This window comes from Parasteatoda tepidariorum, chromosome 12 (genome assembly GCF_982258835.1).
Source record: "Parasteatoda tepidariorum strain Cologne lab strain chromosome 12, Ptep-v5.0, whole genome shotgun sequence".
NCBI classification, from domain to species: domain Eukaryota; kingdom Metazoa; phylum Arthropoda; class Arachnida; order Araneae; family Theridiidae; genus Parasteatoda; species Parasteatoda tepidariorum.
In genome coordinates, this window is record NC_141766.1 from 12,699,443 (window position 1) to 12,721,591 (window position 22,149).

Consider the following 22,149-nt stretch of genomic DNA (forward strand, 5'->3'; position numbering starts at 1 on the left):
TAGTTTAGGCTATCATGAAAGAATAAGGTTTTTTTGTAAATCCTACCTTACATTAAATGCACAATTTGTGATACTGTAACCAAAATCATTATTTCTCTTTCAGCTACTATAGTAATATTAAACTTGTTTAAAGGCTAATTATATTATATTTTATAAATAATCTTTCCAGTATAATAATATTATATTGTATAAATAAACTAACCCCAATTGCTTTTAAATTAAAAACATGTCAACAGTTACAAATATTTTTTGAATTTAAAAATGTACTGAGGTAAATTTAGATAAAATGTTTTAAAGTATTGGCTAAAAATTATTATTGAAGTATTACTAGCATTTAATTTTCGCAAATGCAATTTTTGCAACTTTCATAAGATCATTTTAACTTAATTAAGAACCAAAACTTGAATGATTATTTAAAAAAACATATCAGCATTAATATACATTAATCTGATAAATTGTGTGAAACAGCCATAACTTCCTTTTAACATAATAAACATTTCAGCTACATGAACTTTTAAAGAAATTTTATAATTTTAATAAAAATTATAACTTCTGCACAATTTGTCCAAAATAAAAACAACAACAAAAAAAAAACAGAATTGTAGACTCAAATAATAAAAAATGAAACAAAAAGTTTGCAATTAAAGTAAAAAATTGGTCATATTTTATAATTAAGAATAGATTTCAAACAACACATTGAAAAGTTATTATTTATAAAACAAATATACAGGTACATTCTGATTTACAAAAATTAGAGTAATTGTATAAAATATTAGCACATGATTGTACACAAATTTAAAGATATGACTAGAAATGTAACACAAAAAAATGCCAATTAATTTGTACTAGTATTAAGTCTACTGGAAAGTTATGTCCATGTTTGTTAAGCTGATTTTCAAGGGGTATATATTATTCAATTGATGCACATTTGGCTCTCCATTTTTATCGCAGCCAAGCCTATGAACTAAAACATGTGGCTGATTCCTAATAGTTTTAGGCAAGACGCGATTGTTTATCCATGGCTACAGATAAAGTTCATTTTTGAAACTGAATTTTGTTTCCAACAAGGAATACAACAAAAGAGAATTAATTGAAAGCATTTGGTGAAGATATAATTTCTGATAGAAGATGCAGAAAGTGGTATGAAAAATTTCAAAACTCTGATTTTGATCCTTCGGATAAGTCCCACTCTAGCGAATCAACTTTAATGCATGATGATAGTGTCAAGGACATGTTAAAACCCGTTTCTAACAATATCAGAGATTGCAGAAAGACTTGATTTATCTCAACAAACCATTTTGAACCATATCTGGAAACTAGAATTGGTATGGAAATAGAAAAGATGGTTGCCACATGAGTTATGGGAGAATTTGACTGATTCAGTCATAATATGCACATCTCTACTTGCATGGTACAAAGTTGGACTCTTCTTCGACCAGTTGATTACTAGGGATAAAAAGTGAATAACCTATGAAAACATAAGGAAAAAGAGCATAATGTGAACCCGGAATATTCACTCCTCCACCTCTAAAACGAAGTTGAGCCCAAATAGAATGCTGTATATATGGTGGGACATTCAAGGATCAACATATTTCCAAATGTTGAAATCAAACTAAAAGATCAATTTAGATTTGTACTATCAGCAATTGATAAATTTAAAAACATCACTCCAAGAAAAGGAGGCCAGTGTTGTTCAATAAGAAGGAAATCATATAGCTTCATGACAATACTAGGGCACATGCTTCTTTGGGAACTCATCAGTAACTCACAGATCTAGGCTGAAAAATTCTGCTACATCCCAGGCCTTGCACCCTCTAATTATCACTTGTTTTCCTTCCTTACAAAATTTTTTGCAGGACAAAAGAAATTTAAAAATGATGAAGATATCAGAATAGTATTCATATAATTTTTTCCCTCCGGAGAAAATAAATTTTTTAAAAAAATTGGATATATAAATGGGATATACTGGCAAAGAAGTCATAAATAATCATGGTAATTACAATATTCAATAAACTTTAGTCAAGGAATGAAAAATTTATTATTTTGTTTCATTCTAAAAATAGACAGAACTTTTTGGTAGACCTAATAAGAAATGCCATCAGATCAGAATTTTTTTTAAGACAAATTGTAAGTCTAGTTAATTTCTACATTAAAATTGATGTTATAGAACATAATAGTTCATAACTTCATTTAATTTAAATTTTTGGCAAAAATAGGTTTCAAAATTTAAATTTTTGTATTGAAGTCTTGTATGCCCATCATTACAAAATTATAATAAACGACTTTTATATGATTTTTAACATTAGACTGAGTAATTAAAAAAAAATTTGTTATAGAATTTATTGTTGTAAGAAATATATTCAACTTTTTAAATGATAGTTTTACTACTATTTTTTGGCACACATGTAATGTTTCAGTCAAAGATTAAACATTTCATTAGAAAAGGATCAAAAATAAGCTGAGTATACAAAATCAAGCACTAAACCAACAAAAGATGGGGTATACTTTGTGCTTTGTAGACAAACAAGAATAAAGCACAATTGAAAGTGTATAAATGGTCTATTTCAGTTCTATAAACAAGAACCTTCTTCAGTGTCTAAACATGAAATGAATGATATAGCTTCATTTGATGTTTAAATACTGAAAAAAAATCTTGTTTATAGAACTGAAACTATTTTATGTCCATTTATGTACTTTCATTTGTGCTTTATTCTCATTATTTTTTCTCACAGCCCAAATGCTGACATCAGATAATAATAACTCAAAACTAATATTCTGGATGTTGTCAGGTAATTTAAAGTTTTTTTTATCATCTCTTTCTTTAGGCACAGAAGATATCAAAATTGCATTTGAAACCACTCATTAATTTTCTCTATCTGCCTGCAGTGATGAACAATGGCGAATTAGGATTTTTAACAAATCTTCTGTTGCATCACAAAACTAACATGACACAATACTATTTATTTTATTTTAAAATAAAATTAGTTATTAATTAAAAATCTAAAATTTGAAAGTTATATGTTGAAAAAATGAAAAGATCACGTTTTGTCTTGTCTGGATATTGCATATACATAAGAAAGTTCAGAGAATCAGGAATAAACAGAACAAAGAGAAAAGTGCACATTTTGGGAAAAAGAAAGAATGATGGAGGGGAATTACTTGCCAACTTTCAAAAAATACTATCAGTAAATCCTCTTATTAAAAATTTAATGAAGCTTACTTAAATTAATTAAAAAATATTATTACGTTACACATGCATTATAACATATGATTGGTAGAACTTATAGCAAATTGAAATTGAATTATGATCTATGCTTCATCAACTGAACAGCAAATTATATGACTTAAAAAACTTGAATAAAAAAAAAGCTGGAATTTAAAACTACACAGCAACATCCAAAATATTAATAGTTGAGTTCTTATGAGCTGATATAAATTGACAGAATGAGGTACTTGAACTTTGCAAACTAAAATATCTTACAAACTTTAACTATACATAAAATTCATAAAATTAAAATTTTTTTTGTCATTAAAATATACATAAAAAATATTAATATCACTATTTATCAATAAAATGTGACAACATTTATCAACGTGTTTCATTTTCAAAGTAGGCATAACGAACTTAGTCAGAAGAGACGGTGTAAAAAGACTAACGCAAAATAGTACAGAATAACACCTAGTTTTAGAAACTTAACCACCAAGTAATATAATAAAAAGGCTAAATAAATATGCACCTGTAAAAGGATCTTGTAAAACAAACATCATAAAAAAGCTTTCGTTATTATGGCTATCTAGTTTACTTAAACATGTACAGTTATAGCTGCTTTATGAAATAGCTGTTATTATCAGAAATTTTTTTTTTTTTTAAATTAGGCTTGTGACACAAAGAATACTTTTTGGCGAAAAACAATATAATAAATGCACAAAGTAAGACAGTATAAAATTAAAAAATAATTAAACTAAATAAATAACACCAACAGAATACTGCAAAAATACAAACTTACAACAAGAAGAAAAGAAAATTTTAGTTTCCTTATCCTGATTTATATTATAAAATTAAGCTAAAAATCTAAAATGTGTACTTTTATACCAATAAAAGTTATATGGGATAAAAATTGCTCACCATATTCATATTCATTTTTTGAGCCAAACTTCATTCTTTAAGATCAATACCTTTTCATTCTCAAAAAAACACGGCAAGTCTTACCGAGAAAAACAAATAGTAATTTGACGAAAGCATATGGGATATATAGGTTTATAGGCTCATGAAATTTTTAGCTTATACTATAACTTGTAGCTAAACATAAAAATTATTGAAGTTATGTGATTACATAGACATGATTTTTTTTAATAACAAAAATAAATGAATTAAATGAAAAAAGATATTCTGAAAGCTTCAAATTAATTATCAAACATCATCATCATTTGAAATATTTACTTCATTTTGTGAATTTAAAAGGAGAAAAATTAAACTTAAGATAGAAATTTGCTTTAAGATAAAGAATGCTATTGTTTTTAAGAATTTTTAAATATGTATTTTAATATTGACAATAATTGTCATTTTTAGTTGCAAATTTTAATTATAAACAAGTTTTATATATGATAAATATAAATAAATAATATATATACTACATATGCAATTAATAAATAAATTGTAGATCAATGATAATCTGGTGAAAGCTGCATGATTGAACAGAAGTAGAAAAAAAAAACTAATAATTTTAACACAGGTATACAATAGTTTATAAAATAAGACTTGCAACAAAAATCAAATATTTAAGTCAGACATTTAAGATAATAAGAAAAATGAAGAAAACTAAAATTAAATCTTGGCAGCAAATACATACTAAATGCTTAAAATATATAATTGGCAACATTGTTAGGCAATACAAGTCTTAAATAGAAGACAGGTTTTCCTACTACTGGATTGAAGCAAGAGCAGGAGGTCTTTATGCTAAAATTATGACAAGAATATACCAGTACACACATAAAAAATTGTGTTTGGTCATGTTCAGTTAAGTCTAAATCTGAATAACAACATACAAAACCAATGTAGGTTTAATGTTCGGTGGGAGCAATCAATAAAACAACTAAGTAACTTACATTTATTTATGTTTAACAGGATAATTGTTGACAATATTTTAATTTTACGACTAAAAAATTTGTATGCAAATTTATATTTAGTTAAATGTAAAAATGAAGCTGAATATAAACAGATTACTTTATATGTTATCATGATCCATCATTTATAGATATGAATGTACTTAATTTTGATTCATAAATCTAGGATATTTATTAGATTAAGTAAAAACTGTATGAAATGATTATTAATTATATATTTAGAATAGTGCAGTTGGGTTTTAAAACATAATAGTGAAAAATATGCTCTCGTTGGAAAATTAACCATTTTTTAAATAATACAAATGTCTAAGCAATAACTAAAATAAATATAAATACAAAAAAAACATAGCTCAGAATATGAAAAAAGCTTAGTTTTATATTCTAGAATAAAAAATGTAGTACAATAACAAACACACCAATTTCTTAAATATTATGCTAAAATATAAATTATTTAATGTTATCTTAAGCTGTTTTTAGAATTCATACACATAATATATATTTAAATAAATACTACTAATATCAAATCATTTGCTGCAATAAATAACACTAAAAAAATAAAAATTCTAAAAAGAACAAACTCTTCAAAAAAAAAACACAAAAGTAAAGCTATCAGGAAGTAAAAGTTCAGTTAAAGATGAAAATCTTATGAAAAAAATTTTACACAATTGCTAATATAGTCTATATGAGTGTGTATAAAAATATGAAAAACAACTTTCATTCAAAACTTTGTAAAAACAATTCATCAAGTTAATTATTAGAAACAAGAGCACTTACGGCAAAAAATGATTATCTGAAACAAAATTTAGTGATGGCAAACCTTGAACTTGCTCTGCTACAGTTATAAATATTAATACTTTCATTATCTAATTACACAAAAGAGAGAGAGAAGAAAATCAAATTAGTTAAATTTTGTCACATGTTGGTTAACTAAGACATAAAGTTATTACAATGATTACTCAATCATCAGTTTCTGTAAAAAAAAAAGCATTTTAGAATTAAGACTTGTAAATAAACTATGAATTTCACTCTTTTTATTCACCAATTTGATTAATTTATTAGCTGGTAAATTTAAAATAATATAAACCTGAATGAAAAAAATAAAATTACATCAAATAAATTGTAGTATAAGGCTCACAATATGATATCACAAGAAAATGTGCTTTGAAATCTTTAATTCTCATTTCTAATTTTTTTCTTTTTTTAACTTTAAAACTTAAAATCTAATTCCCAATTTCCTTAAAAGGCATTTCAAAAACTTGAATTTAATTAAAAAAAGTTATTATTTTTTTTAACACATTTCATTGAGTCTACTATTCGAACCAAAAACTTTTAAGTTAATTTGGAAAAGTTTAATCTGCTAACTTTATAAGTCTTGCCATCACCAAATTAAATAAACCCATTAATGGCCAAATGCAATTTTCTATCATATTTTGTATACTAATATTAAATGAATTGAAATTATTTAGGAAAAAATCAAGCCTAAAATTTCTGTTTAGTTTAATTAGAATGAAAACTCTTTTGAGACTGAATCCAGTGAACAAAAAAAAAGAAAATGAAATGGATTACTGCAAAATGCTTGATTGGCACTACCATGTATCATTATGCGAACTGAATACCTTAAAAATCGTAGGAGTTCAATTTATGTTTTAATAATTCAACTGTCCTTAAAATGGGATACTTGACATTAATGGGTTATCACTTGCTTAGAAGAAGTAGTTTTTTATATACTACTGAGAAGAAAACAAAATTCTCTGCAGTAAGACAGAGAAGGTCACAATGCCAAAGTTTAAATAAGGCACTATTTGAGCTGTCTTCAAAAGCACAGTATTGTAACAATAATTAAATATAAAAGAAAAGTTATACATTAAATGCAACATATTTACAGTATTTTATATTCAGGATTAACAAATTTAAATTTTTATAAAAACTTATTTTTTATAATTCATAAATCTATATTAAGAAGGAAAAGTAACAAAATATGCAAAATAGCTAGCAGCAGCCCCACAAACAGCAGCTAGCCCCATGTATGAAGTTGAAGATTTCGTATAATCAACAAGGGACCCTAAAATCAAAGAAGGGATGATTTGAGATAAAAAGTATGCTACATCCAACACAGCCATATCTTTGCCTACTCCTCTTATGTTACTGCTCTGGTAATAAATCTAAAAATAGAATGAATAAAATCAGAGCTTATAAAAATAGTTAAATCTAAACTGACAAAGTAAATTAAGAAAGCAATAAAATTATAATTACTCAGTTTTAACAAACAATGAAAAACTATGTGGTTCAATAAAGCATTGGCATAATACATACTTTAATAGCAAACAGCGGCTATGCCATATAGAAGAGTTATATTTTGATAAAAGAGCTTTAAGCATTGCTTTAAATAATGGAAGGTGATCATCAAATTTGATATAAAGATTCTGAAGATACTAATTAGGTTTCACTTATTGGGCAAAACTACAATAAATGGCTATTGACTGCCCTCATTGTACGAATTTCCCCACTACTAATTTAAACAGATATAAGAAAAATGCATAAGTTCGAAAAAAAAACATTTTTTTAAAAATCTGTTTAAAAAAATTCTGCTTTACTTCACCACCATTGAAAAAAATAAAATTAAGTTCAACACAACATCATATAGTTGTGAGTCTCTGCATTATTATGTGCATAAAACTAGGCTGAATAAATTAGTCATACATTAAATTAAGAGTTATGGCTACTCAAATTATATCACAATAAAGTAATAAAACAGATTTTCTTTAATTATTTATTCATTATTTATGGATTTTAATATTCTATAGAAAAAAAAAATTAAAATTCAATTTCAAATTTTCATTTCTAACAAAATTTTATCAAAAACATTTTCTAGTACATAAATTATCATTTCAAATTCTCTGATATGAATTAATTTATTCAGATATCAGTAAATATGTTACATGGAGCTTTTTCTCATCAAAATTTGAATGAAGGCTTGCTTGAAAAAAAATTTTTTTTATTATATTTAAGTAGTAAATACTAAAATTGACAACACTTTCATAAAATAAACTTCTACATATATATTTTTTTAATTAATTTGGATAAGAGTAAGTTTAACTATTCACTAACTTTCTCAAATATTAAGAGCTTTTCATTATTTTATGAAAAAAAGAAAACAATATGAACAATTTTTTTTATTTAACTCTTTTCGGTTGAATGCCATCAACTTTTTCATCAGCCATATGTCCTTTTGTCAACTAATGAGGCATGGTTTCTATCATCATTGATTCCAGTGTCCACATGACTCAAGGAGATCCCATGAGAGATAAGAACTTTGAAGATTCTCTGGTATGCATTATTTAGAACGTAAGGAAACAGAAACTGCACTTTGTGATCAAGAATATAATTTAAAATGTTGAGTGTCAAGGCAAGTGACAAATGTATAAGTTGTGGGTGGTCAACCTTAACAATTCTTAAAATTAAGCCACTTTGATACTATTCAGTCAAACTCATTTAAAACTTATTCTGAATATTAAAATACTTACTTCTTTCTTATCATAGTATTCAGTAATTAATGAATATGGCACAGTTGTAAGAACAGCATATCCAATTCCTGATGCCGCAGAAAATATATTTGCAAACAACAAACTTTTAGTCATTGCTGTTCCTAACATACTCATCGAAAAAATCAGTATTCCTTGCATATATACTCTATAGGTTCCATATCTACTTATCAAACACTTTTGAAACAAAGCAGCATAAAGAACAGCTGAAAATAATTTAATAATTCAGTGCCACAAAGATTGGATACAATTTAAATACAAGATCAACCATTTAACAACACATATAATTATTTCAGATCAATTTAAAATAAGGTAGATTATATTAATTGGATGTTTAGGTGCTTTGGAATTTATATTATTCCAAAAATTGGAATTCATATTATTCATAATAAATGAAACACTTATAGCATTTCATTTATAATTTTTGATAATAAAAAGAAGAAAAAAAACTTTTTCCAATGGCATGTTTTGTGAATTTGGATTGAGACTTCTGGATATTATCTAAGTAGGTTGCAAACAATTTAGTTTACTTTTTATTAAGTCATACCTGCTTCTCACATAATCACTTCGGAATAGCGATGTAACGAATGTATGGCCACTATTAGGTATTCGGCTTTTTTGCCAAATATTTGGTTAGTCGAATATTCGGCAAAGTATTATTTAGAAAATTATTTTAGGACAAATTTTTTTGGGGGAGAATTTTTAATAGATTTAATAAAGAATAATCTAAGATCGTTTTTTTTTTTTTCTCTTTTCTTTTGTTATACATTATTGGAAATAGTTTTTACACATATTTGTTAAGCTCTGAAACTTATTAATTTATACTCTGAAAGACATTTGGAAAAGCGAAATTTAAAGAATTGAAAGTAGATTAGTTTGTACTGAACCATGAATTTTGTAATGCTAATTTTTTCCTTTTTTAATTATATTTAAGCAAGCCAATTTCATCATTTTTTGAACACTTCATATTTAAAAAATGGAGAACTTTTTTTTTGTTTCATATTTGCTTGTTTTTCTGTTTTAACTAAAGCAAAGCATGTTAACAGAAAGTTTCTAATTTACATCTTTCTTTTATTGTCACTTTTTTCTTGTACGGTAAGATAGATAGCTAGAAACATAGAAAACTGATTTTCAACGCTAAAGTTATATTTCAGAACTAAGAACAACTTTTTTTTGTTTCTTTCTTGATCTTTTTATTAACTTTTCCTTTTATCAGCGTTTTTACTATGACAGCATTTTTTACAGACATCAACATTAGAATACAATGCATGTATACACATAATTCTCATTCATGATAAGTATTAAAAATTTACGAAGTATTATGAATTCAAAATTCATGATAAGTATTAAGAATTACAAAAGTGTTTCTCTGAATTATAATTGTCAATTTTTTCCATCTAATTAATGCATATATAAAGTTTCGTGATAGAAAACCAAAAAATAATTATTTAAAAAATTTATTATTTATCTTAGAAAAAGCTCTAGATATGAATTAATTTCCAAAAATGTTTAAGAACTTAAATTTGTTTAAAAGATTCCTTTTAAATTTAAAGTAATGCTTTATATTTAAAATAAAATTAATTATTATGAGTATTTATTAAAATCCAATGTTAGTAGCACTTGATAAGTTTTAAAAGGTTTGATTGATTATAAAATAAAAAAATGAAAAATAGAACACACAACTGGTTCAATGGCAGTATATAAACTAAAAACATTGGTCCATTTAAAAAATTCTTTAGTAAATTCCAATTCTAATATAACTTACAAGATAAACAATGTAGCAATAGACCCCAAGATCCCATTCTGATGCCTTCATCATAAAGTGTAATGGCAAAACTTTCTTTCTCTGCATGTGGTCTGCCTTTATAAATAACCTACACATAAACCAATAAATATAGTTAGTATTCAAATATTTCATATGAAATTAACATTCAAGGGCAATAATAATGTAAACAAAATTATTGAAATTGAAATATTAATCTGAATGAAAACATATGACACTAAAGGTTTATGATAAAAAGTAATAACCAAAACCAATAACAATTTTAAATGATTGACTGAACAAAACTCAAAATGATGCATCTTAACCGAGAAAGATTTGAATTCTTAATAATTGAAGAAATGAATGAAAAAGAAAATTAAGTTATAAAAAAATTTAATTACTGTCATATATGGAGGAGAAATTAATTTTCTATTTTAAGATTGTAAAATATTCGTCATCTAGAAGGTGTGATATAACCTTCCGAAATGGTTAACATGTTTTGGAAAAAAGAGTAATGAACTTGTTTTCCCTATTGTTTGAATATTATTATTATTTCATTTTATATATGGCCAAATGGCAGAAGGCACTGGGCATAATCCCAAATATACAAGTAGGAAACAAATCAAGAAAAATGAGAAATACAAATTTTAGAAGCTTAATTAAAATATACACACTAGTAAAAATAATATAAATTATGAAAACTGACTTTCTTTGCAAAGAGTAGCTTACAGTCTATATTTTGACCTCTGTACTGAGAAAAGAGAATAGAGTACCATTTACTGGCTATTCAAAATCCAGAAATCCTAAGTAAGTTATCTTGCATGCAATTATGCCGAAATAAAAAAGGCTAAAATAAATTGAATAATTGTTTAACTTATTGTTTTCTTATTTCTTTTCTTATGTCAGTTAAAATTTCTACAATATTTTTAACTACTTGTTATAAATTGCTATTCAACTATTGAATTTTAAATATGTATAGCTAAAATGAAACTCCTCAAGAAAAAGTTTACAAAATAATATAATAGAACAGTTGAATAAATGGAAATGAGTGAGGATTAAAAAAATGGCTTTATTTATATTGTTTTTCAGAATAAAAAATTGAATATATTTTAGCAGAATTTTTTTAAAAGGCTACAAAATCAAAAGGTCAAAAAATGTCTATGTAACTAAGATGAAACAATTTAAACTTCATAATATTATGTCCTGCATTTTCTGTAAGCATTTTCATAATTAATAACTCAAGGTTAAAAATTGCTTCTGCGAATTTTCAAGTTAAGTGATACAAGAATTCAAAGAGTTCAACAAAAAAAAATTAATAACTGTTCATTGGTTTATCACTGAACTTCATAAACATCAAAAAATGTCATATAAGTAAATATCAAAATTAAAAAAGTATGAGGCTAAGCAAATAATAATGATCGAAAACTTCAAACAAATTAAGTAGGTAGAGAAATATTCTAAATAAGTTAACTTATTACTTTTATTTACACATTGTGTTTTTAATAATTAATAAAAAAAATGCAAGTTGATTTCTTTTTAATTTTATAATTCAATCTAAAAAGTCCACATCATAAACCTTTAAAAAAAATTATCTACTACTTTATTTTACAGAGAAACATTAAATTAAGGTGGAAAAAGAATGGAATTCAGAAAGAAGTAAAAGGTGACAGTCACAAATATAATAAACTAAAAAACAGTGTGCGTATATAAACTTACATATAAATACATAGATACACATATATATACAGGGCTCGTGAAATACGTTGACATTGGCAACCTATAAATTTAGGTTGGTGACTATATTTTTAGTTGCTTAATTATGGTCCGACATTATTTTTGTATTTTAATAGTATTTCTATAAAAACTCGGTCAGAGAATTGAGCTTGAACGATATTTTTTTCTATTCACACCCTAATGTTCAACAATCATAGGAAAAAAGTTCTATTTTTCCATACTTATGCAATGTTGAGTATTCCTCAAATTTCTAATTATTTATTTTGTAATCATGTGATAAAAAAATACAAATTCACAGATAATGAAGAAATTTATAGTTATAACTGTGGAATTGTGATTGAAAACCACATGAATTTACAATGAAATCGGTGCAAAATCAGACCAAACTGGTCAAAATCGAAAGATATGAACAAATTGAGATTCATGGGTTGTAATAGTTTTGTATTAAAAATATCAGTATTGTTAACATCATTTGGAAATCTACTGGTACAACCATTGAAAAAGCAGTTAAGAAAACAACGTGAATACACAGCAAAATCAGCGCAGATTTAACGAGCGCAACTGAAGTTATTATTCAAATGAGCAATTTAAAATTCACTTGCTGTAATAATATCCTAACTATTACAAATATCAGTTGAAAAATAATGGCAATTTACAACAAAATGGCACGAATCGAATAAAAGCATCAAATAATTATTATTCAAATGCGCAATTTGCCAAATTTTTTTTAACAAAAATGAGCACCTTTTAACTGAAAAAATAATTTTAAGCACTTTTTATTATAGAATAATTATAATTAAGGCATGCACCTTGATGCATTTTTCCCTATTGTTTAACGTTTTTCATGTTAGTGTTAATATGAAATGTTTGATTTGAATTTCTTAAAAAACCTCTAGAGTTTTATATATATATATATGTATATACAGTAGGGAACCGATTATCTGGAACGATCGGGACCATCGCTATTCCGGATAACTGATTTTTCCGGTTTTCTGAATCCCTTCAAAAAGTCGTTTTTTTATTGTTAAGCCCAACTAAAAAAAAATTTCGGAAATAATCTTAAAAAGAAGAAAAAACGATGAAGTAATACACTAATGATTATTTCCAAAATGATGGTAAGGTGAACACCTTTCAAAAAAGAAAGAAAAATCCTAAAATCTTATGAGGAAAAAAACATTTATTTCAAAAAATGGCGGGAAAATTTATCGAATTTCATTCCGGTTTTTTGGTTTTCCGGATAATGGGCTCTGTACTGTATATATATATATATATATATAAACACACACACATATATACATACACATATATATATATACATACATATATATATACATATAGGGGCCACGCTAAGCATTCGTCACCACAGCAAATACATAAAGCTTAAATTTGGCAAATAAGATTGTGTTTTAGTGAAAGTGTTGGCAGATGATCTTTTCCACTAGAAAGAAAAACATATGTAAAAAATTTTTAAGATATGCATTTGGTGAAAATTTTCGAAAATTGGAGAATACTTTTAATATTTGGCTAATTTACCGGCTAATAATTTGAAATCCTTAGAGCGGGCCCACATAATACATATATATGCGTGTATACATAAATTACCTGATTTAAAAAAACAATAATCATAATTACTTGTCCAACAAAATCTGTATAGTACATATCATGGCACATAACTCCCATCCAACCAAATAATGAAGCTATAAATAAATTAAGTAACACAGGTGGCATGACAAAATATTCTTCATACACATACTGAAAGAAATTTTTGATCCGAAGCTCAGTACGATACAAAAAAGCTTGAAATTTTGATCTCAGCAGTAATGATTTCTCGGGAAAGAAAAAGGTAGAAGCTTCGTCTGTGCTTTCATTGATCACTCCCAAGTTCGGTTTAAAACTAATTTGGACTTTTGGCAACTGAGAAGAATTGAAAACAATACAAATTTCTTTTTCTGAAGAGATTCCATTAGAATTTTTATCGAGAATTGCATTGGATTTATAAAATGTTCCATCAAAGGGTTTTTCTTGGGCAACACTTATATTTATGATTAAAAGTATAAGTAGAAATACAGACAATATAGTAAATATAGCTTTTTCTTGTCCACCAAAATAGATGCCTAAAAATGTAGTTGTCCAATTTAATGATGTAATAAAATATCCAACACATCCACCTAATGACAGCATACATGAATATACAGTAAATCCTGAGTTTTGATCTGATCTAGAATGAAATATATCAGGTATAAGAGCTTTACAAGGATTCATAAGTGCTTGACTAGAAAAGTCGAACAAAATAACACCAGTAGCTAGTCCATAGCAAGGACTTATAATTGAGTTACAAGAAAATATTTCTGAGCTATAAGGTATTATTAACAAAGAAATTACAGTAAGGATTCCCAAAACAAACATAAAGGGTCGTCTTCGGCCAAATCTATTTTGGCATCTGTCACTCCAACGTCCAATAATGGGAACTAAAATTAAAGAAATAAATGGACCGATTCCCATTATAAATGCAAGTGATTTATCTGAAAAACCATTTTTCAGTAAAATAGGAGAGATATATGTAAATCCAGCGCTTGAGCACAATTCTAAGCCAAATGCTAAAATATTGCTTCCAATGAGTTTTAAGAGACTTACAGATGGTTTTGCAATAATTTCAACAACTTCATTTTGGTCAGTAGTGTTACTGGATTCGACATTGTCACCTTGAATTAAACAGGATACTGCCATCTTCATTACCAATTAAAGAAACAAATTTTCAAAGAAACTAAATAAAGATACTTTCTTTCTTGGAGCTTTTCTTCCAAAGCAAATCTGAAAAAATATAAATAGATATTATAATAAATAGAAGCTAACAAATCAAACAAAATGAATTTAAAATATTAAGCCATAAAAAAATCACTCAGAGATAGTTATAGTTTCAATAAGTTATTATTAGTTAGTTATAGTTTTAATAGTTTACAAGTCATTTAATAGAATATGTAAATTATTAATGAAATCAATAATTGATTCTACATAATTTCAAAGTTCCATATAAAACTCCAAATATTATCAGGGTGCGTAACAACACCCGGACAGGCTGAGCACCGCCCTGACACCCCGGAGGTCAAGGAGGATTTATATTAAGGGATCACAGCACATTTTTTTTCAAAATTAAATTTCTCTTTTTTAAATAGAAAAGAAATTATGTGAAGAATTGTGAACGTTTCTTTTTTCGTTTTTGTAATTGCATATCTACTTTAAAGGGAAACAATAAAGAAAAGGGTAAAAAAAGGTAAATAGACTTTTTTCAAAAATTATTTCCCTCCTCAAAAGAAAGAAACTCCTTTCAGAGAGGGGGAAAGGCTACAACTGCACATAGTTGAATGTTAAGGCATTCGATAAATTGTACTTCGGTCTTTACTCCTGTTGACAATTTCTTTGATCATTTTATTGAGAGACTTTTTCTGAAACAAATATTCTAAACCAGTGATTCTCAACCACTGTGCCGCGGCACTTTTGTGTGCGGCCAAATTCTTAAAATGAGCCGCCAAATATTAGAAATGATACAATAAAAATTATAATGCTTTTTTTTATGAGTAAAGTTTAAATTAAAGTGCATATATATATACATATATATATATATACTTTTTATAATTTTTCCACGTTTTAATCGCGTGAACGTCAGCGATCGTCTTGTCTCTGACAATCTTAAAATAAGGTGGAAGTGTTTAAATTGTATATGACACACAATTTTAAAAAATGTTGTAAGAGCTAATCATTAAAGTAAGCTATGCAATTAATAAACAAATTAACAAAGGATAACTAAGAAAAATTAAGCTAACAATTAATAATTAGCAAAAAAAACTAGTTAACAAGAAATCACAAAAAAATAACAGTTAATGTTAAAAAAAATAACAGTTAATAACTATAGAAAACAAGCTAACAATTAATAACTAGCAAAAAATAAATAACTGTTACTAACTAATAAAAAATTGGTCAAAAGAAATAATTAATCCCTTAATAAATGTGCTTTTGTAGTACATATTATTTTATTTCACATTCAAAATTATTATTACAAACTATTTAACACAGTGTAAAATAGGTAATTAAACAATTTTTAATCTAATTTTTTTCATTGTGTGCCGTCAAATTTCGAAATCGTTAAAAGTGTGCCGCAACAAAAAAAAAACGGTTGAGAATCACTGTTCTAAACACTTTTTGCTAAATTTCAATTTTTTTATCTCATTTAATTGCATAATTTAAATTAACTATTTTTAATTCAAATATAATTTTCGTTTTTTAACTTTCATTTTGTTTCATTTTTGAATTTAAAAATTAATTATCTATTTTTTAAACATAATCTATTGTTTTTTAAACATAAATCTTACCACTAATAATTTCCATTCTTAATGAAGTTTTTCTTTGAATAATAAGAAAACATAAAATAAATTTATTTCTAAGGAGGCAAGCAAATGTTTGCAATAAATCATTTAATATATTTAAAATTGTGTATTTATGTACTGTTATAATTGTTTCGTATGAATGGTTATATAAAAATTGCTTTTTATTTATGTTCGTATATCTAATTCATTTATAAAGTACACTAGTTCATGAATTTATAATTTGTTGTGTATGCAAGGAATTTGTTCTTATTTTATATTTTTAAAATTATTAAGACCTTTAAATTTTAAAATTGGAACTGGAATTTTTAAGCTTTTAAACAACTTTGTTTTCTTTCACAAATGAAATGCATCCTTTAATTTCATTCACAAAAAAAACACATTTAATTTAATTAAATAAAAATAGCTATAAACATTGTTTTGTTGAGAATAACTGAAAATATGTCATCGTTTAAAGTATTTTAGTTTAAATATATTACTGTTTTCCAGTCAATAAAAAATAAAGTTCTGCAAAAAAATTCTTTTATTTCGTTGTTACGATTAATCTTTATTCTTTTAGAAGAGATTTTTTTCATATCGATTCTTTAAGATCAGCATTATCTTTATTTTATAGGAATGAAACTAATATCAAGTCCCTTGCTTTGGTGGTGGTATATGTTTTATGCCAAATGGTAGGTTTATGTTGTATATGTTAGATATAAGTTGCATATACCAAATAGTAGGTATATGGTATATGTTGTATACCAAATATACTTAAGAAAGAAAATAATAAAAACTGTTAATTCACAAAGCAGGGATATAACACAATTGGGTGAAGAATTCAATAAATCTTCTTTCAAATCTACTATTTTATTCTTATTTCATACAATAAGATTATGTAGAACAGAGCTAAAAACAAAATCCATTACATATCTATTCTCTCTCATTTTAAAAAATTAAAAAAAACACATAAAATATCCCTTATACAACAAGAATAATTTATATAAACAAACGTAATTTTATTCCAATACAGAAAATGAACCTCAACCTATATTTTAAACAATTAAAATAATGAAAAATATTTTGAATACAAAAATTTCATTAAGAAATTCCAAAAAATTCTATTATTATCAGTAATAAAAGCTGCTTTTAATTAGAAAAAAAAAAGAAAATTTTTCAAAACGGAAAAATTTGTTTTCGTAACATTTGGTAGAGGGGGTAAAGTTGAGTGCAATTTATATAAAAAAAATTTTAAATCAAATTCTTATAGAATATTCAAAGTAATTATTTGTGCTAAATAACATTTTGAAACTTTTTTCACTTATTATTTTTCTGAGTTTAAAGTATACATTTTTGAAAATTTCAATACTGAAACTATAAATAGTTTGGTCAGGAGAGCACTTCAAAGTTTGGACCCTTTAATGTTAATTTTACTTCTTGCGTATTTCACCATATCCCGAGAACTTTTTAAGTAAAATGAAAGCTTTTTTAAACAATTATAAAATTCATTTATCCAAAGATAATTTTAAGCAAAAAATAGTTTATAGTAAGCATTTATTATTTTATTTATGACTTTATCTATGACTTTTTAAAATTTGATTTCTCAGGAACTATTCAACCGATTTCGCTTAAATTTCATATTTTACCATGTGTAAAACTTAGAATATTCAGTATTCCCATTTATATGTGAACAAGTAACTTATTTCCATAATTATATTCGATAACATGATACATAAATAGCTTAAGTGACAATTAGAGAAGGAGAACAGAAAGTTTTAAAAAGGGCCCCGTCCAAAAATTTGTGCCCTAGGAAGTTACGGCACTGAATATTATGTTCTATAGGTAATTACTTTGTTCAATACAAAGTTACATTGGCCTTTCAAATTCAATCTTAAAACTAATTACTACAGTAAAAGTCAAAACAAAAACCTGACGGGATGTAGCAACTTTCTTATTTAAGATTTTTTTGTTTGTCGCTTATTTTTTATGACAAGGTTTGTGATTTGCTTATTCTTACTGACAAGGAAAAAGGTCTAAAATACATAATATTTGAATGGCCCTTTGGCGTAGATACCAATATGAAAATCTTCCTAGCGCCAATCCGCATCAACTCGTATCAGAGATATTCCCGTATCGGCATATGTTTGCATGAACTACGGGGATATTTTAGTATTGCCGTGTATAGATTTTAAACTTGCAAATTTTAAATAAAAAAACATGTAGATTTTTGCTTGGAGGTGGCTACCAGTTATACGGGGAGATTTCCGTATCGTGATCTGTGGCAGAATAATCGCCAAGTCTTGGAAACTTCCGGGCAGTGGTCCGCGAGAAACTAAAAAAAAACATCACATAAAGGACCAATTGCAAGTTTAAAATCTATTTGGCACCTTGGCGGTTGGAGCGACAGATCACTATAATATCCCTTATATATTTTTCGAGGTGGTCCCTTTCAAAGAAAATTTTTTTAAATTTCTTTTTTTAGTTTCTTGTAGGCCGCTGCCAGGAAGTTGCCAAGACTTGGCGATTATTCTGCCACAGATCACGATTCAAATCTCCCCCCAACTACAATGGCAAGAGGACAAAGAGTTTTTAAACTTGTAAGAAATTTCACACATATATATATGTAAATATATACATACATTCATTCCTCGGTTGTCACTTAAATTTTACGATTTTTTTTGGCACAGTTATGCCGAAATCTTTTCCTTTAATATAATTTACCATATTTACGAGTCCTGCAGTGGACTGATCGTTAAGACACGGTTCCCAGCAGATCACCGAAGTCAAGCATCACTGGCTGCGGTCAGTGAGCGGGTGGGTTACCACTTTGATCAGTCTGCGTAGGGACCGAGGGTGTGCGGTATTGGTCCTCGTTAAACTGTGCTACCGTAAAGTGCTCGACTTCGCATGCAGGTCGTCGGGCTACCGAAGCGGGGGTGCCATCCCCTCCACAGAGGATCAAAATTGTGATGGCGTGTCTTCAGATCATCCTCCGGGATGTTTCTAAGACCGTCGCCAATAGCCCATTGTGCAGCTCTAGTGCGACGTAAATTAACAACAACAACAACCATATTTACGAACATATTTGGGCATTAATAACAGTCAATTGTTACCTTAAATTGAGCCATATCAAAACAAAATTTAAAAAATCCCCAAAAAACTCTCTTCTCATAAAACATCACTATATTTCAAATTTTCAAAAACTATAACTCGTAGATATACATCAACAAAATTCATAACACATTCGAAACTTTCCATTTTCAACTTACTTTTTCAGTTCTTTTCTTCATCTGAGATATTTTAAAAGGATAAAAAAAAATTTCGTGAAAAGCACTCATTGGATAATCTACGGGAAAGTTCCCAGAGCGGCACAAATCACAGATTCATTAATTACGGGCTTGAAAGTTACCAAAATTTGTGAAAGTAATTTTCAAAACAAAAACAAAATTACACATCATTTCACTTCTACTTCATCCAGCGATTCCTTCAAATATAATTAGCAATCTGTTTTGTCTTCGCGGCTACTGAGGCCTTCACTGATCTTCGTACGCTTTGGCCTCGTCCACTTCCAGTTAAAAAGTTAAACTTGCTTACTTCAGATTTCGTGCTAGGTGATTTATTTATACATCTTATTTTGATTTCTGTAGTCGTACAGTGAACTGAGAGTAAATATACATTTCCTAGAAGAATACAGAAGTCAAAAACTTACTGAGCGAGCGGGCAAGTGACATCTTTGATTAGCCTGCGAAGGGACCAAGAGTACGTGGTATTGGCCCTCTTTAAACTATTATACTGTAAAGTGCTCGACTTACAGGTCATTGAGTTACCAAAGTGGGGAGGCATCTTTTCTGCAAAGGATTAAATTTATGGTGGCGTGGCATTAAATTATCTTCAAAGATGCTTCCCTGACCGTTGCAATAGCCCATTTGGCGGCTCTAATGTGAAGTAAATAAGGTAAGCTATTTTTTCGAGTGACTGTACTACTACTACTACTTGTTTTATTGAAGCGGTAGAAATAATAAATATTGTAATTTAAGAGCTCAAACAATATTGATGGAAAGATATTATTCTCATTCATTTGGAGTGAAATTCCTTTTTGTTATTTATTTATAAATTTTTAAACTAAGTGAGCCTTCATACTGAACCCGGTTGCCGCACCTCCGATCGCTGTCTGGGAAATATGAGAACCTCGGTGAAATATATTTTTCCACGAAAAACTAGCCAATCAAATTCATTGCTTATTTATAACACATTTGCCTGTTTAGTCGGGGACTTATAAAACGTTTCTTTAATTATTTCGAAGAATTGTATTTTTTTTTTTCACTCTACCAATGGAAAATAGGAATTAATTACTTTATTTTTTGCATATAATCTTATTTAAAAGAAAAAATTGCATTGCAAATATAATGTAATTGTGCAATTATGTAAATGTGTAATGTAATTGAGTGTAACGTAATAGTTCAATGTAAATATAAATTAAAACCAGAATTATTTGAAAAAGTGAATACCTAATTACTTGATACTTATTATCTTTTATAAAATAAGAATATTTTACATGGAAAGCAAAGTAAAGTCAGAATAATTAAAAAAATAAAAACTTTTGTCAAGAATTAATGTATCAAGCATTTTCAAATGATAAACATTAAAAGAAAAATTTCCCATGCCGGGAATCGAACCCGGGCCGCGTGGGTGAAAGCCACGAATCCTAACCACTAGACCACATGGGACTTGCTCAGAGAGATAAAATGAAATTCCATGAACTATTCCATACTTTATTGTTCGAAAATGACATATTTTGAATTTAAGCAAAAATTAATTACTCATAAATATGGGGAAATTAATTACTCATTAAATGGGGAAACACTTTAATTTTGAAATTCAAAACTATTTTTTTTACTCGAACAATATTTTTGGAAACTGCTATAAAATTTGCATTACTAAAATTTATTATTCATACTTCAAGTTAAATTTCTATGTTTAAAAATTTTTTATATATAAAAAAACTCGTTTTGGTATTCATTATAATAATTATTATTATTTTTAAGTTATATCTTTGTTCTCCAGAACAAGTTTAAAAAAATTTAATTTAAAAAAATGCTCTTACATTATTCAATAGGTTTTCGAAACTGAAAGTAACAATAGGTACTCATTTTGAAAAACACTTTTTACATGTTTCTTAAAAATTGAATGACTATAAATATGATTTGAAATAAGTGACTTTGCGAAGAAAAATCTTTTAGATTTATTTTTGGTGGCGTCATCTATGAACTTATGTCAAAATTTAATGAAGGAGACACGTTTTTCTTCTTCTTTTTTTTCTTCTCTTTTTTTGTATGCAAAATATTATACGAGTATTCAAATACGTATTAAAAAAATAAAATACTGTGGCTAGAGATATCATACAAATTTTAGTAAATAACATACAATATTTAAGTGTTTTAAAATATTCATATTAATAATTTAGACTAAAAATAATAAGAAGAAAAATTATACAAGCTGTAATTTTTGAAAATACACATTTTATTTCTTTACAATTTTATTCAAGCTTCAAATTGAATTCTTGTATTTCAAATTTCTTAATTTGAAAAAACTTTACAAGGATATTTAATATAATGAAAAATATATATTT

General features: G+C 26.8%; 1 protein-coding gene and 1 non-coding gene across 2 annotated transcripts; both read right to left on the bottom strand.

The window, feature by feature from the left end:
• Positions 1-6,311: 6,311 nt before the first annotated feature.
• On the bottom strand, positions 6,312-20,025 carry LOC107437397 (solute carrier family 45 member 3). Its single transcript, XM_016049383.3, has 5 exons — positions 19,790-20,025; positions 13,795-14,973; positions 10,432-10,540; positions 8,649-8,872; positions 6,312-7,286 (listed from the first exon to the last, which is right to left on the bottom strand). Exons 2-5 carry the CDS (start codon positions 14,893-14,895, stop codon positions 7,080-7,082), a joined length of 1,641 nt encoding a protein of 546 aa, XP_015904869.1. The 5' UTR covers positions 14,896-14,973; positions 19,790-20,025; the 3' UTR covers positions 6,312-7,079.
• A 1,150-nt stretch (positions 20,026-21,175) lies between these two features.
• TRNAE-UUC (transfer RNA glutamic acid (anticodon UUC)) lies at positions 21,176-21,247 on the bottom strand. The gene has a single exon. It is a non-coding gene; the product is annotated as a tRNA-Glu (tRNA).
• Positions 21,248-22,149: the final 902 nt, after the last annotated feature.

Bases quoted from the DNA above. Each gene is read 5' to 3' on its own strand.
- LOC107437397 (XM_016049383.3), bottom strand. From the start codon at position 14,895: ATGAAGATGGCAGTATCCTGTTTAATTCAAGGTGACAATGTCGAATCC. The intron at 10,541-13,794 runs GTAATTATGATT...GTTTATGTGTAG, and splicing joins ATACAGATTTTGTTGGACAA to GTTATTTATAAAGGCAGACC. The intron at 8,873-10,431 runs GTAAGTTATATT...AATTATTTTCAG, and splicing joins ATTGCTACATTGTTTATCTT to CTGTTCTTTATGCTGCTTTG.